The 13866-nt window shown below is 56.4% G+C and overlaps 1 protein-coding gene across 1 annotated transcript; it reads left to right on the forward strand.

Annotated features, from left to right (window-relative positions):
• The first annotated feature begins 565 nt into the window (after positions 1-565).
• Positions 566-13788, forward strand: LOC127468238 (mucin-4-like). The gene is made up of 12 exons (XM_051781161.1): positions 566-729; positions 2600-7024; positions 8361-8500; positions 8801-8965; positions 9247-9402; positions 9892-10022; positions 10976-11064; positions 11484-11663; positions 12072-12224; positions 12437-12556; positions 12862-12903; positions 13033-13788. The coding sequence occupies exons 1-12, from the start codon at positions 669-671 to the stop codon at positions 13047-13049; spliced, it is 5679 nt and encodes a 1892-aa protein (XP_051637121.1). The 5' UTR covers positions 566-668; the 3' UTR covers positions 13050-13788.
• Positions 13789-13866: the final 78 nt, after the last annotated feature.

The raw sequence follows: 13866 nt of genomic DNA on the forward strand, positions 1-13866 counted from the left end.
GAGCACTGAGAGCTCAGCTGATGCTCCAGAGCCTTCCCCAGCCATACATCCCTGCTTTATAACCTGAGTCTGCTCCCAAAAAAGCTTTGAACCAAGTGGGCTCTTGCGTCTTGCCTTGCCCTCGGCTGAGACGTGGCTCAGCGGGTGATTTGAGTGCCCATGGTGTCCTCACAGGCATGGTAGCACCAGCTGGCACTGTTCTGTCACCACCACACACTCTGTGGCCCCCTACCCTGAATGGAGCAGGTTCCTGTGGGGTCCATGGGGTGGCTGCCATGCCACTGTTGGCAGTGCCACACCCTGTTCTGGGCTCAGCTTCACCTCCTGGTGCTGGTGGACCAGGGAGCTGGGTCCTGCAGGGTGGTCTTTGGGTAACCCCCAGCCCATGCCACAACTGAACAGGGCATCCAGACCTTGGGAAGGGGAGGGCTCGACCGGAAGGGAATGGTGACAGGGACATTGGAGGGAAGGGACCGGGGGCGGGAGAGGACGTCGGCAACCTGCCTCCTTCTGCCATCCCTATAAATAGGAGGGAACAGGAGCAGGAACACCTGTGGGACTCCAGCTCTGCAGGAGAGGCAGGCAGGGAGGGACAGACGGAGCTGCTCCTTGCTGCTCTCTCCTCCCTTTGAGCTTCCTAGTGCTCTGCCTGTGTGGGGGCCTGAGGAATGGGGACTAGGGGATGGACGCTCTCCACCTTCCTGGGATGCTGCATATGGATTCTGCATGGTATGTCCAATATTTTTGTGCTAGCTCATGTGCTACCTGAGCCCTGTCAGGGTGCAGCAGGTACACTGTGAGATGCTTTTCCCTCCTGGCTGCACTGGAAAGTCCTTGCCATAGATTGCAGCCAAGGAGCTGGAAAAGTGTTTTACGGGGCAGGCATCACCCCGAGGGGCTGGTTGCAGGCGTGGAGCCGTGGGAGAGGTGAGAGCCCAGCCCGGAAGCCTGCAGGCAGCCGTGTACCCCTCCAGCAAGGGAAGCCAGCCGGCAGAGCAGGACCCGGGGATGTTCCCATCCCTCCCACGTCCCAGGAAAGAGCAAATGCTGGTGTTCCATGCTGGGGCCCCTCTTGCACTGACTTCCCATAAATGGGTGTGTGGGGTAGATGGTGTTTCCTGCTCCACACGGAAGAATTAAGATAAAACACGGATTTGCTGGAGTAGAGTGTGCCAAATTAACCTGGGGGGACTTCACTGATGTGCTTTGTTTTCCCTGAGGTGGGGACAGAAGCAGCTGAGCTCCTCTGGCTGAGTGGGCTGGTGTAAAGAGCTTATTTCAGCTGGGAGAGATGGTGAGGAAGCAGCCTGCCAGGAAAGGGAATGGGGCTCTGGAAGAGGATGGACCCCTTGAGGACTGGTCTGGCATAGGAGATAATGCTCATTAATGACTCTGCACAAGCTATCTGTAAGCTAATGAGCTGAGCCGGTGGTGAGGTTGGAGGCACCTCCGCTGCAGGGAGTTCTGGCTGCCTGTCAGGGGGAACCTGATGAACCGGAGCACCAGGGTGGGGAGCAGGCTGGGGCTGTCGGGTGGTGGCGAAGCCCTGGCAAGTCTTGCCATCGGGGTGCCCTTCATCTCTCCTAATTGCAGCTGCCTAAAGCCAAGTGTCAGCAGATCCACCCAGCTCCTCCTGGAGCCAGCAGAGGCAGCCTGGTCTCCCCAGAGCCTTCATCCCTGTCCTAAATATAATACTGGGTGAAACATCACCCATGGGTGCCAGTAGGTGCTGGGAGAAATGTCTGGGATGTGGGCAGGTGTCTCCTCCTTTCAGCAAAACTCCTACATGTGGGTCAGGATTTTGGCAGCAGGAGGAGTGAGCTGTGAGCAGGGTTTGGCCAGGGAAGCTTGTAAATATTCCCTTCATGGACAGGAAACCCCCGATGCCTTCACCCAGGTGGAGGCAAGAGAGGTGGGGGCAGTAGCAGGTAGATGCCCACCCCAGTAGAGGTTTAACAAACCTGCTTTAACTGCAGCAGGTCAGAATCCATCTGCAGTCAGGGAAGGCTTCTCTAAGCCTTGGCTGTCCTCGCTGCCAAAGGGCTTTGGGTAAAGTTATTTAAATGTCTCAGACACCCGGAAGGCAAAAAGACACAGAACCCCCCCAGGCCCTGCAGAAGTGACTGCACTCAGATCTGTCCCTGAAGCAACAGAAAGAGGGCTGAGGGCTGTCCTGGGGTGACAGAGCTTCACAGACACCCCTTGGGCTGTGAGCTAGACTTACTGGGCCCCAGCTCTACCCAGTGGCCAGGCAGTACCACCCCCAGCATAACTGGACTGGGTTGCAGTGGCTGCCTTTGCCCCCACGCTTGCACCAGTGTGTGTCTCTCCCTCATCTGTGATGAGTTGTGTTCTGTCCCATCTGGTAGCTGCTCATGTTGAGGATGGAAGAGGTGCTGTGCAGTGCTATGCCTAAGGCAGCCCAGACTGCACTCCTTGGCTCTTAAATCAGAGCCTTGTAAGGCTGTGGGATGAGGCAGTAGGGTTAAAGAAGGGCTGAGAGCTTTGTGATGCTCAGCTGGAGGAGAGGTGTGTCTGAGCCTGGCAGGCTGCTCTCTCTGGCACTCAGTGTAATGCTCTGCTTTGTGCTTTTCTGCAGGGCTTGGGGCTGCTGCTGCCCCTGTCACTACTGAGGGGCCCTTTACTGTGGGGACAGCTTTTCCCATCAGAGCAGAGAATGAAGGGCCCAGTGCCCTGGTGACGGGCACTGCGGACACAAGCACCACGGCGGCTGATGCTGAGATAGACGAGAGCATCTTCACGAGGAGCCCACTGAGTTCGACCTTCCCTCCCAGGACCGAGCTGGACTCTTTTGTGACTGCGATGAGTGAATATGGCTCTACAGTGCCAACCTTGATGAATGTGACCAAGCCTCTTAACACATCTCAGGGTATTGAGGGGAGGTTGGCTGCTTCCACTACAGCCACAACCGCTGCTGCTATCACTGCACAACACCCTGCTGTCACCCCAGAAGCAGAGCATGAGGTAATAGAGGCCACTCCTGATCCCACCCTAGACATCAACCCAGATGTGAAGGAAGACATCCCTGCAGCTGTGACCAGAGGAGGAGAAGACATAGACCTCACCACTGGCAATATGTCCTACCCTACCACCCCTCCACCAGCAGATGCCTGGGTGCCACAGCCAACTGCTGGCAGCCCCGTGGGTGTCAGTGTCACTGTGCTACCAAGCCAAGGGCTGACCACAGCCGTGGGAGCAGTTGAGGAAGTCGTAACTCTGTCTGCATCTGTCCAAAGTGGAGCCAATGCCAACTCCTTAAGTCCCAGCCCCAGCACTGAGGAGCTGCTTACGACCCAGCAGGGTGGAGTGGTGAGCAGGGTTGAGGGCACTAACCCAGAGACAGCAGAAGAAATGGTCCCAGCTGCTGAGGAAAGTCCCTTTGCTTCAGAGTCTGGAGATGCAGGAGATACAACGAATGGTGAATTCAGCACAGCCAGTTCATCTCACCTACCTCCAGAGAGCCCAGTGATGTCAGAAACAGTGGGAAACCCTGGAGAGCCCTCCTTCCTCCCTGGCCACGCAGTGCTGAACCCAGACGCTTCGCTGGCACCGTCCACAGGGAATGGAGATGGGCAGGGAGTGTCATCAGAAACTTCTGGTTCAGCTCTGTCACCTGCAGCCAGTGAGGCACCAGTGGCACCCGAGGAAACAGAGGACACTGCCACAACACTGTTGGCCCCAGAGGTTCCCACTTATGCACAGAGTGATATGAATCTCCCAACCGTGGCCACTGTGCTGCCCACAGGAGACATGGGGGCTGTGGGTCTGGACAATCCATCCCTGCAGCCTGACCCATGGCAGACCTTCACTGGAGAACAGCCACCACTGCTTCCTGATGCTCTGACGGACACCCCCAGTGCTCCTGGGGCTGCTTACCCACTCCCAGGGGCTGAAGCCAACACCCTGTCTGCAGCTGATGGTGCAGCAGAGACACCATCCAGCCCCAACCTCACTACTGCCCCAGAAGCACCCATGTCTCCATCTCTTGGAGAGTCACAGCCAGGAGGGATGCCAGATGGACCTCCCCAAGAATCTGATGGACCTGACACTGGCTTGAGTTCAGATTCAGATGCCTCTAGCCCAGCCCTCTTTGTACCTGATGGACTGGCATGGCCCACTGCTGGGGTCCAGGGTCAGGGAGCTCAGGGGGCAGAGGACATGGCACAGACAGGAGGTCCAGGGGATGGCAGTCCCTATACAGACACCCAGAGTGACATAAGCCTTTCAGACACCCAGCCCTCAGCCTCTTCTGCTAATAATGGAGAGCTGCTGGCTGGAGGAACAGGAGATTTGGCAAGTGCTGGGCAGTTGCCTCCATCAGCTCTTGGGGATGGAACAGGAGCAGGAGATGCCTCAGCACTGGGAGAAGCGTCCTCACCTGGTTCTGTACCTCCCAGCAGTGCTGGAATTGAGCCCGATCTCTCAGGGGCTGAAGGACCAGTGGACCTGCCCAGTGAATCTACCAGTGGTCCTGGGGCTGTTTACCCACTCCCGGGGGCTGTGTCTGGCCCTGCATCTGAGACAGAGACACCAGCGAGCTCCAACCTCAGTGGTGCCCAGGGAGCACCTGGGTCTCCATCCTTTGGTGGGTCGCAGCCATGGGGAACAGCAACTGGTGCTCCCCAGGGAGCTGGTCTCTCTGGAGGTGAAGGACCAGACTCTGGCTTGTCTTCGTCAGGAGATGCCCCCAGCTCAGCAGTTCATGGACTGGTAGGACCCCCATCACCTGCCCTTGAGGACCAGCTTGGCACAAACCTGGGGCTGCCAGCAGCTGGAGGGCCTGGAGTGGGCACAGCAGAGCAGGCACTGGAAGGAGCAGGCAGTGGGATTGATTCTGAGCCGTCCCTGAGCTCCACTGCAGGCAGTGGGATGGTAGCTGGGATAGATCAACTTCCCGGTGAAGGTTCCTCATCCGGTTCTGCCTTTCCCAGTGATGTGGTGGCAGCACCTTCTGTTTCAAGGGGTGATGAAGCAGGACCCATCTCAGGTGCACCCCTTGGCCCTAACAGCCTGTCCTCGGCCTCTCCGGCCAGTGAAACTGGCCCAGGGCTTGGTCTGGTGGAGGGGGCAGAGAGTGGAGGGGATGTGGCACAGGCTGGAAACCCAGAAAGTCCCTACATAGAGACAAATCCTTCAGCCTTCAACCCTCAGCAGGACCCCGCTAACACCAGAGAGCTGCCAGCAGGAGAAACAGGGGCTCTGGTGAATACTGAGCAGTCCCCTCCACCAGCTCTCGGGGTCGGAACAGCAGCAGGAGATGCCCTGGCACTGGGAGAAGTGTCCTCACCTGGTTCTGTACCTCCCAGCAGTGCTGGAATTGAGCCCGATCTCTCAGGGGCTGAAGGACCAGTGGACCTGCCCAGTGAATCTACCAGTGGTCCTGGGGCTGTTTACCCACTCCCGGGGGCTGTGTCTGACCCTGCATCTGAGACAGAGACACCAGCAAGCCCCAACCTCAATGGTGCCCAGGGAGCACCTGGCTCTCCATCCTTTGGTGGGTCACAGCCATGGGGAACAGCAACTGGTGCTCCCCAGGGAGCTGGTCTCCCTGGAGCTGAAGGACCAGACTCTGGCTTGTCTTCGTCAGGAGATGCCCCCAGCTCAGCAGTTCATGGACTGGTAGGACCCCCATCACCTGCCCTTGAGGACCAGCTTGGCACAAACCTGGGGCTGCCAGCAGCTGGAGGGCCTGAAGTGGGCACAGCAGAGCAGGCACTGGAAGGAGCAGGCAGTGGGATTGATTCTGAGCCATCCCTGAGCTCCACTGCAGGCAGTGGGATGGCAGCTGGGATAGATCAACTTCCTGGTGAAAGTTCTTCATCTGGTCCTGCATCTCCCAGTGGTGTGGTGGCAGCACCTTCTGTTTCAAGGGGTGATGAAGCAGGACCCATCTCAGGTGCAGCCCCTGGTCCTGACAGCCTGTCCTCGGCCTCTCCGGCCAGTGAAACTGGCCCAGGGCTTGGTCTGGTGGAGGGGGCAGAGAGTGGAGGGGATGTGGCACAGGCTGGAAACCCAGAAAGTCCCTACATGGAGACAAATCCTTCAGTTTTCAGCCCTCAAGAAGATCAACTGCCTGGTGCAGGTTCCTCATCTGGTCCTACCCCTCCCAGTGGTGAGGTCGCAGCATCCTCTGTTTCAGATCCATCCAGCCAGAGTGCACTTGGAGGAGAGGGCAATGCTCCTGAGGCTCTTCAGCCTTCCCTGGATGTTCCTGGGGTTCCTGCTGCTGCAGGAGAAGGGGCAAGTGAAATGGCTGGTAACGGAGAGTCCATGGGGCAGTCCCAGGCTCCTACTGGAAATGGACCAGCTGGTTCAGGAACCCCTGATGAAGATATGGGAGATGTGTTGCAGTCTGTATCTTCTTCCTCATCTACAGAGGGATCTTCATTGCCTGGGAGGACTGATGAGGCTGTTAGCAAAGCAAGTCTTCCTGGAGCTGATGGAGCCGATGGTGGCTTGAATACAGGCTTGGGGGCCACTGGCCCCCAGGAAGCCCCTGTGTCTGTCCCTGGCATCCAAAGTAGTGCCAATATTGAACTTTCTGATGGAAAACAGAGCCAAGTCGATGTGGTGCAGGTGCCTGGAGGAGCCTTGGTGAATGGGGGATCTTCCCCCAGTGCCAGTCTGGTCCCAGTGGCTCCAGACAACAGCGGTGTTTCTGACAGCACAGCCACCTCGACAGCTGCTTCTCTGCTTCTCCCTGAGCATGGGCTGAGCTCGGGGCTGGCACCCAATGGAGACACCCACTCTGCCCCTGGCACCCAGAGTGGGAGCAGACCCCTGGTGCCAGGGGCACCGTCTGGGCTGGCAGGAGAGTCTGGAGGCATTTCTTGGTCTCTTGAAGATGAGTTGGCCTCAGGGATGCCAGCACCTTTGGGAGAAGCATCCCCCCATGCTCCCATATCCCCCAACACTGCCCCTGTGCTACCTTCTGCTCCACAGAGAGGAAATGCTGCAGAGGGGGTGTCTGTCAGCCCTGGGCTTTCCGCTCCACTTGCGGCACGTGAGTCGATAGTGGGGTCCTCTGCAGGGGGAAAGGGGGAGCTGGGGGCTTCTGTGCCAGGGAGTCCTGTCTTGCTCCTGCCTCCCTGTCAGCCAGGAAGCACTGGAACCCCCTCCAGGGATACCAACAGCCCTGTGCCTGGGAAAGCAAGTGCTGTGCTCCCCAGAGTGATGGCAGGGCAAGGGGACGTGGCCCGGCTCCTTCCCAGTGTGACTGGATCTGGGGCAGATATGGAAACATCCACTCACTCCCCACCTCAGGGGAACCCAGGGCTCCCTGGCCTTCCTCCCACTGGGATCACTGCTGGTAGGACTGGATCAAAAATCCCAGGTCCAGGTCCTACTAGTGGCTCACCATCTGCTGCCCTGCATCCTATCCTGGGCAGTGAGCTGACCACCAGCTCAGCAAATGGAGCTCCTGCCACTGCTGGGTCGAGCCTCCCCAGAGCCTTCCCAGGCCAGGGGGGATCCCAGGGAGGGTTCCCAGCCACTGCATGCCCTGGCACATCCTGCAGCCCAGCTCCTGCTGACCCAGCCCCACAAAACCCCCTCCTCAGGGGCAGGGAGGTGCTTCCCAGGCCGGGAACTTCCACTGTCACCTCCCACACATCGTCCCCCGTGGTTCCAGCTCCACCAGGAAGGCCAGCAGCTGCCCCAACCCCGCTGCCCAGCCCCGCAGGTATGTGATGCTTGCAGGGCAGCCTGGGTGGGAGTAGCACATCCAGTTTCCTGACAGACCATCCTGGGGGACATTCAGTACCCAGAAAGAAGGGGGCTGTTTGAGGCCAGGGCCCTGGAGGACACGCACCACTAGGGCCCCCTGCACATGAGCATGCACGATTGGCAGGCTGAGCCTGCCTTCAGTATGGTCCCATCAACTGGAAAACCCATCCCCTCCAAATGTTTTATTTAACAGACATAAATAGGGAACTGGAGGCTGTAAACATCTCCAGAAAGAGCTGTGGGAGTTTAATTCCCTGCTTTCCCCCGATGTAGTCCTGTACAATGTTTTTCCCTTCCTAACAGCTGTCCTTAAGAGTAGTATCCCAACGGGGCTGGATAAGGGAGGGGATAGTAACCACAAAGGCCATCACAGCAGGTTTAGGGCAGCTGTGTCCATGTAAGACAGTGAAAAGAGTGGGAGTAAGCTCCTGCAAGGGAAGGTGACATTAATAGTGTTCCAGGTGGATATTGGCAGTGTTCCTCCATCGTCCTTCTGCCTAGGCTGTGTCCCATTGAAAGCAAAATCATTTCAACCCTTGAAAGTTTTTGACACAGACCAAAGGCTGTGCTGTAAGTGTATTTTGGGGCTTATTTTTTGTTGTTTTCTTTTCCAGTTCCAGCTGTGCCCCTCTATGGATATGGAGCGAGGGAAAATGATCGGGAGTATGTGGAAAGGAGAGTAGATTTTAATTCTCCACTTTTCAAGCCCGAGACTGGATTCCCATTTGGGAGAACCCTGCGTGACTCTCTCTACGTGAGTCTACCTGTGCTTGATTTGCTGGGCAAGCAGCCATTGCCCAAAAACCTGGGAGAGGGACCAGTAACCAGGTGCCTGGGATGGGATCCCAGCAGGGTCAAATCTACTGGGATGCTGCTGGGGTCTGTTTGCAGCAGAATGTGACTTTGTGGCCATTTTGGCAGTGGTAGGTGGTGACTTTCCTTGAGTGTGGACTTGGAAAGTCCATGTGGACTTGGAAATGGGAGGGCTGCCATCCCAGTGTCAGGGAGTACCACTGGTCCTGACCTTACCTGATGGAGAGATCCCTCTGCTCAGTTTACAGACAATGGACAAATCGTTTTCCCAGCCTCGGACAAAGGCATCTTCACATATCCCAACCCTCCTCCCGGCGGCTTCAATGGCCATGAGGAGGTTCCCATGATCGCTGTATTTTGGGACAATGCCGACTTCTCCAGAGGGGTGGGCACCACCTTTTACCAGGTAAGTGAAGCCACCTGGGTGCATGGTTGCATGAAACACCTTTTGGTTATAAACTCATCACATATTCTGTGGATGCCCCATGAGATGTGTAATTAATGGAGCCCATGAGTGGCTTTTCCCTTTTCTGGGCCAAATCTAAGAGCTGTTGGTCCTGTGTCACCTCTTGAGCCATCCAAATTCCATCCAGACCCTTAGTTGTAGGGGTCTGTGCATGACCCCAGTCTAGACCAGTCTTTTCCCTACTGGGAGCTAATGAAGATGTGGGTATATCCAACCTGCAGGAGTTCTCCACCCTCAACACGGCCAAGCCTCCGTTTGTCCGTGACGTGGAAGCGAAGGTTCGGCGGTACATGAGGTCCTCCTACTCTGCAGCCTGGACCCTGAAAATCACCTGGGAGAAGGCACCTGTCTATGCATCACGGAGTGACACCCGGAAGGTAAGGGGCTGATGGATCACACAGGTTGGTTGAGTTGTCAAAAAAACCCAAGATCCACAGGTGATCACCTTTTCTGTGCCTGAAAATAAGAAACCAGTTTTGTGACAAAGGTCAGTCTTGAAGAATTTTGCCAAAAAGAACTAGGCTGTGCCCATGTTTTGGTGGTTTTCAGATTTTTGAGGGACATCTTTAGTTGAACTCTCCCTGCTCTGTAAAACCTTTATCTTTAATGCGATGGGAGTTTACTGAGCACCAGAAACACTGTCCTTCAGAGACATAACATGGTGTGAATTTGAGGCTTGCCATGGAACAACTTCAAAGTAAAACCATCACATTTTCCATTTGAAATGTGAACTGGTTCAGGCTGTGTTTGCCTTGCACCTCCAGACCTCAGTCCTGCCATTCCCCAGAAAGCTCTGACCCACACCCCTAACTTTAAACTCACCATCTTTGCTCATTTTCTTACCTGTCTGCAATACTTGTCTCCAGACGATCACATACCAGGCCATCCTTACCACCGATGGATTCAGGTCCTACATCCTGATGCTGTACCAGGATGGAGGGATGCAATGGGATTACACCAGACTCGCTGCCACCAATGTGCTCATCGGCTACACCAGGTACAGCAGCTCAGCACCCCATCCCTGCCTGTTCTGAGCAATGGGGTGCATCCCACCCATGGCTCCAGCTTGCTGAATCCTTCCCTGTGTCCCAGGAGGTGCCTTACAAGGATGAGGATGAGGACAGCCCAAATGGGGTCTACATGCCCATACAGCCTAACATATGGGTGTCTCAGAACCAAATTTGCCTCATTAGTGACTGGATAATGCTGCAGCACGCTGTCTTGCTGGGCTGTGCTTGTTGTAAGATCCACAAATCCCTCTGGAGTCCTGGGCCCCAGCATCCTGGCAGTTTGGGTGGAAGGAGTGGGAAATAGGGGATGTTTGCTGAACTTTGCACCAGTTGAGGGAAGGGATTTCCGTGCTTGGCTAGAGCAGTCGCTTCCTGCCTCCTCACATTACATCTTGCCCTGTACACAATGTCTCCAGGGTTTCCTCATTAGCTGCTTGTTGCAGCTGGGTAAGGAAAAGGTGGCCTGGACTGGAAGCGCGGGTGGCACAGGCGTGTGGGTGTGTGTGTGTGTCTGTGTGTGTGTCTGTGTGTGTGTGTCTGTGTGTGTGTCTGTGTGTGTGTCTCTGTGTGTGTCTCTGTGTGTGTCTCTGTGTGTGTCTGTGTGTGTGTGCGCTTGCCTGTGAGTGACTGCTCGAGGGTTTCTGCTCCATCTCGCCCGACAAGATGCTGAAAACCATGGGAGCTGCTTGTGGGGGTCTTCAGGTGTATGTGGGTTCAACCCCTGATGCAGCAGGAGTGTTTGTAGCATCCAAAACTAACTGCACCCTGCATAGAGGAGGAAGCAGGCTGGGGGAGATGGTGCCTTTGCCCTCCTCTCCCTGAAGTTACCTACTGATCCTCCCTACTCAGTATCAGGATGGTTGAAGGGCAGCCTGGGGATGGGGCTGGGATAATCCCACCCAGGAAAAGCCCTGATTTTTCCTCTTTCCTCTGAACACAGTGGGGATGGCTTTTACTACAACGATGACCTGAGTAAGAGACCTCCAGCTGTTAAATATCGCCCTGACCAGTTCAGGGGCTACAACACAGGTAATGCCACACAGCCAGGGTAAGTTCACAAGGTTCACAAGGAGGGAGATTTTCCCAGGGAATGAAATCCAGCCTGCTGCTGTGGCAAGGCTCTCAATGAGTTCACCAAGGCCAGGCTTTCCCCCCAAACGCATATAATGCTTCCCCCAATACCAGCTATGCCCTGCGGCTGAAACATGCCTGCTGTGCCCATGGACTCTTTTTGTTCCAATGGCTGTGTCCCAAGGCTTTCTATATGGCAAGAGCCACTCCCCATTTCCCTGCTGTTGGGTTGCTGTTGAGCGTGGGATCCCATGGCTGGGGGTCAATGTGGGTTTAGCTTCCAGCATCAGCATCACACAGCTATCACCTCAAGGTGAAACAGCAGCTGTGGTCCCCTTGGCTGGAGGTGACAGCTCATGGTTTCTCTCCCTGCTCAGACCTCCGTGGGTTGTGGATTTACAAGCTGGAGAGTCGCGTGGGCATCAACTACCGGCTGAAGTGCCTGGCATGGACGGGGCAGCAGCAGGAGCCACGGGCATGGAGCCAGGGCCTGCCCACCTGCCCCTGTTCCCTGCAGCAAGGGCAGCAGGATCCACGCTTCAAGAGCAGCCGTGGAGGCAAGTGGACATGCTGCTTCCTCACCCTCCTCGTCCCTGAGCTGTCCCTCCCCACCTTCCCTGCAGGGGTGCCTGGGGTCCCTCCTGGCAGGGTGGGTAGGTGACCATAAGGAAAATGGGAAGGGGACTGCCCTCCCCTGCAGAGACAGGGAAAGTAAGGAGGAATGAGGGCTGACCTGTTCCTGTCATGTTAGACTGGCCAGAGCTGATCTAACATGGATGGGGATGCTGGGGACCGGGATCTCACCCTTGGGGACCACTTGGATGATCTCCATCAGTCCCTCCAAACCCCTATAACACCGTGGGTGATGTGGATATCAAGGAGCCATCCCCGGCCCCGCTCCTTGCTCCGAGGCAGAGGTGCTGGCCGGGCAGAGCTGCCCGAGGCTCACTGCAGTCCCGTTTCAGGCCGGTGGGCTGCCCGTGTCTCCATGCTGCACTCAGCCTCCCCTAACCAGCACGGCGCCGGTGTCCGCTGCCTGTACGACAGCCAGAACCAGCTCATCGAGGGGCGGCAGGAGAGGTACTGGAGGTCCTCCAGGCAGGCGTCGCCCTACCGTGGTAAGCACAGCCAGCCTTGGCATCCCCTGGCTGAGGTTGGCATTGTTGTAGCTTGTAAACAATTTTAATCTCCATGCCAATCTGTTTCCTGACGTGCTGTTTCCCTTGGAGGGAGTGTGGACCAGCTAAAAGCTGAAGCAAGCCTTGCCCTGGAGCCAGCCCATCTCCCTCTCCTGTCTCCTTCAGCCCCTTACTCTCCCTTTTGCCTCCAGACCAGGAGCTGAAGCTGTACGACTGGTGCTGCAACCGAGCGGGCAGTGCCCACCTCTGCGCCCGCTACAGTGAGAAGCGGCCGAAGATCGGCTGTGATGGATACCAGTCACCTGGCAGGGGTGGGTTTCCAGCCTGTGTGTGCTGGGGTGATGCTGTCTTGGTGCCCAGGGCTGGAGAGGGAAGCAGGAATGTTCCAGCCTCCCCATGGTTAAGGCAGCAAGAGCCCTGGGCAGATGAGGGAAAGGTTTTGGGGTGCCCACATGCAGCTGTGCCATGCCCTGAGCTGTGCAGGGTTGTTGGGGGTATCTCTCAGCACATAACCACCAGCATTGTCTGGGGGTGACAGCACTGGGAGGGGAGAAGGACCACAGCTGATGTGGTTATGGTGTAAGCTGATGCAGGGCTCTCTTGCAACCCTAAACAGATTCCTCGGAGGAGATAGAGAGAGACTCAGATGAGGAAACAGGTGAGCAGGATTGCGGGTCTCCTTTCCCTCTGCCCATGTCCTCCTGCAAAAAAATGTTCTGGGGCTACCAGTTTGCCCCAGGCCCACGTGGGATTAGGTGACTGAACAAGTCTCATTTCTTCTTTGCAGATGGAGATGACAAGTAACTGGGGGGTTGCACACCCACAGCATGGTCTGGGCCACGGCTGATCCTTCGGATCCTTTGCTCTGCTCATCCCCTGTGTCCTCCCCTAGAACCCATCGCCCCTGCCCACCATGCAGGGCATCTCCCTTGTCCAGTGCCCGTGGTTGCCTGCACTGGCAACTCCGTATTTCTACATTTCTATGTTTTTAACCCAGGCTTGTCCCAAGGAGTCAGTTGTTTCAGTTGTCCTTTCCCAGCTGCAGCTGAGTGGGTGCCCATGGGCACCTCCTTGCTGGCAGGGAGGTGGGCAGGTACCCCCCACCATACACACACCACCCTTGTCCTTCCTACATCCCGCTGTGTTCCCATTCTGCAGGGTGAGCCTGGACCCCTGGCACCCAGGGAAAAGGTTTCTACACCTTGCATGGGTTGACTGTGGCCAATCCCCTGAGTGCCAGGGTGTACCAGGCTGGTCCCATGAGCCAGTCTGTCTTGTCCTCCACTTCTGTCCCCCAGCCATCCCTCACCGAGTGGTCCCTGGGCCCTGTGCCCAGGAGAAGGGACCAATTCTCCGGATCAAGCCAGAATTAGCTTGTCACATCTGCTGGGTGTGTGAGGGCAAAATGCAACCCCATGATCAGAAATGCTGGGAGAAAAATAATTTTTTGTGTGTAAGTGAGCATATTCCTTTCTTACAAAAAATAAACCATTGCCAAATCTTGTTTGTTCAATAAAACCTCTGAAGGTTCTGAGCATCACTGATCCTGCAGCAGCCCTGTCCTCTGCTGAACTGGGGTGGGAGGCAGTGATGGGGCAGGCTTGGAGCAGCAGGATTGCAG

The sequence above is a fragment of the Manacus candei genome, unplaced genomic scaffold, assembly GCF_025592945.1.
Source record: "Manacus candei isolate 608988 ecotype Guabito, Panama unplaced genomic scaffold, ASM2559294v1 h1tg000015l, whole genome shotgun sequence".
Lineage (NCBI taxonomy): Eukaryota > Metazoa > Chordata > Aves > Passeriformes > Pipridae > Manacus > Manacus candei.

Bases quoted from the DNA above. Each gene is read 5' to 3' on its own strand.
- LOC127468238 (XM_051781161.1), top strand. From the start codon at position 669: ATGGGGACTAGGGGATGGACGCTCTCCACCTTCCTGGGATGCTGCATA. The intron at 9,403-9,891 runs GTAAGGGGCTGA...ACTTGTCTCCAG, and splicing joins CACGGAGTGACACCCGGAAG to ACGATCACATACCAGGCCAT. The intron at 12,225-12,436 runs GTAAGCACAGCC...TTTTGCCTCCAG, and splicing joins GCAGGCGTCGCCCTACCGTG to ACCAGGAGCTGAAGCTGTAC.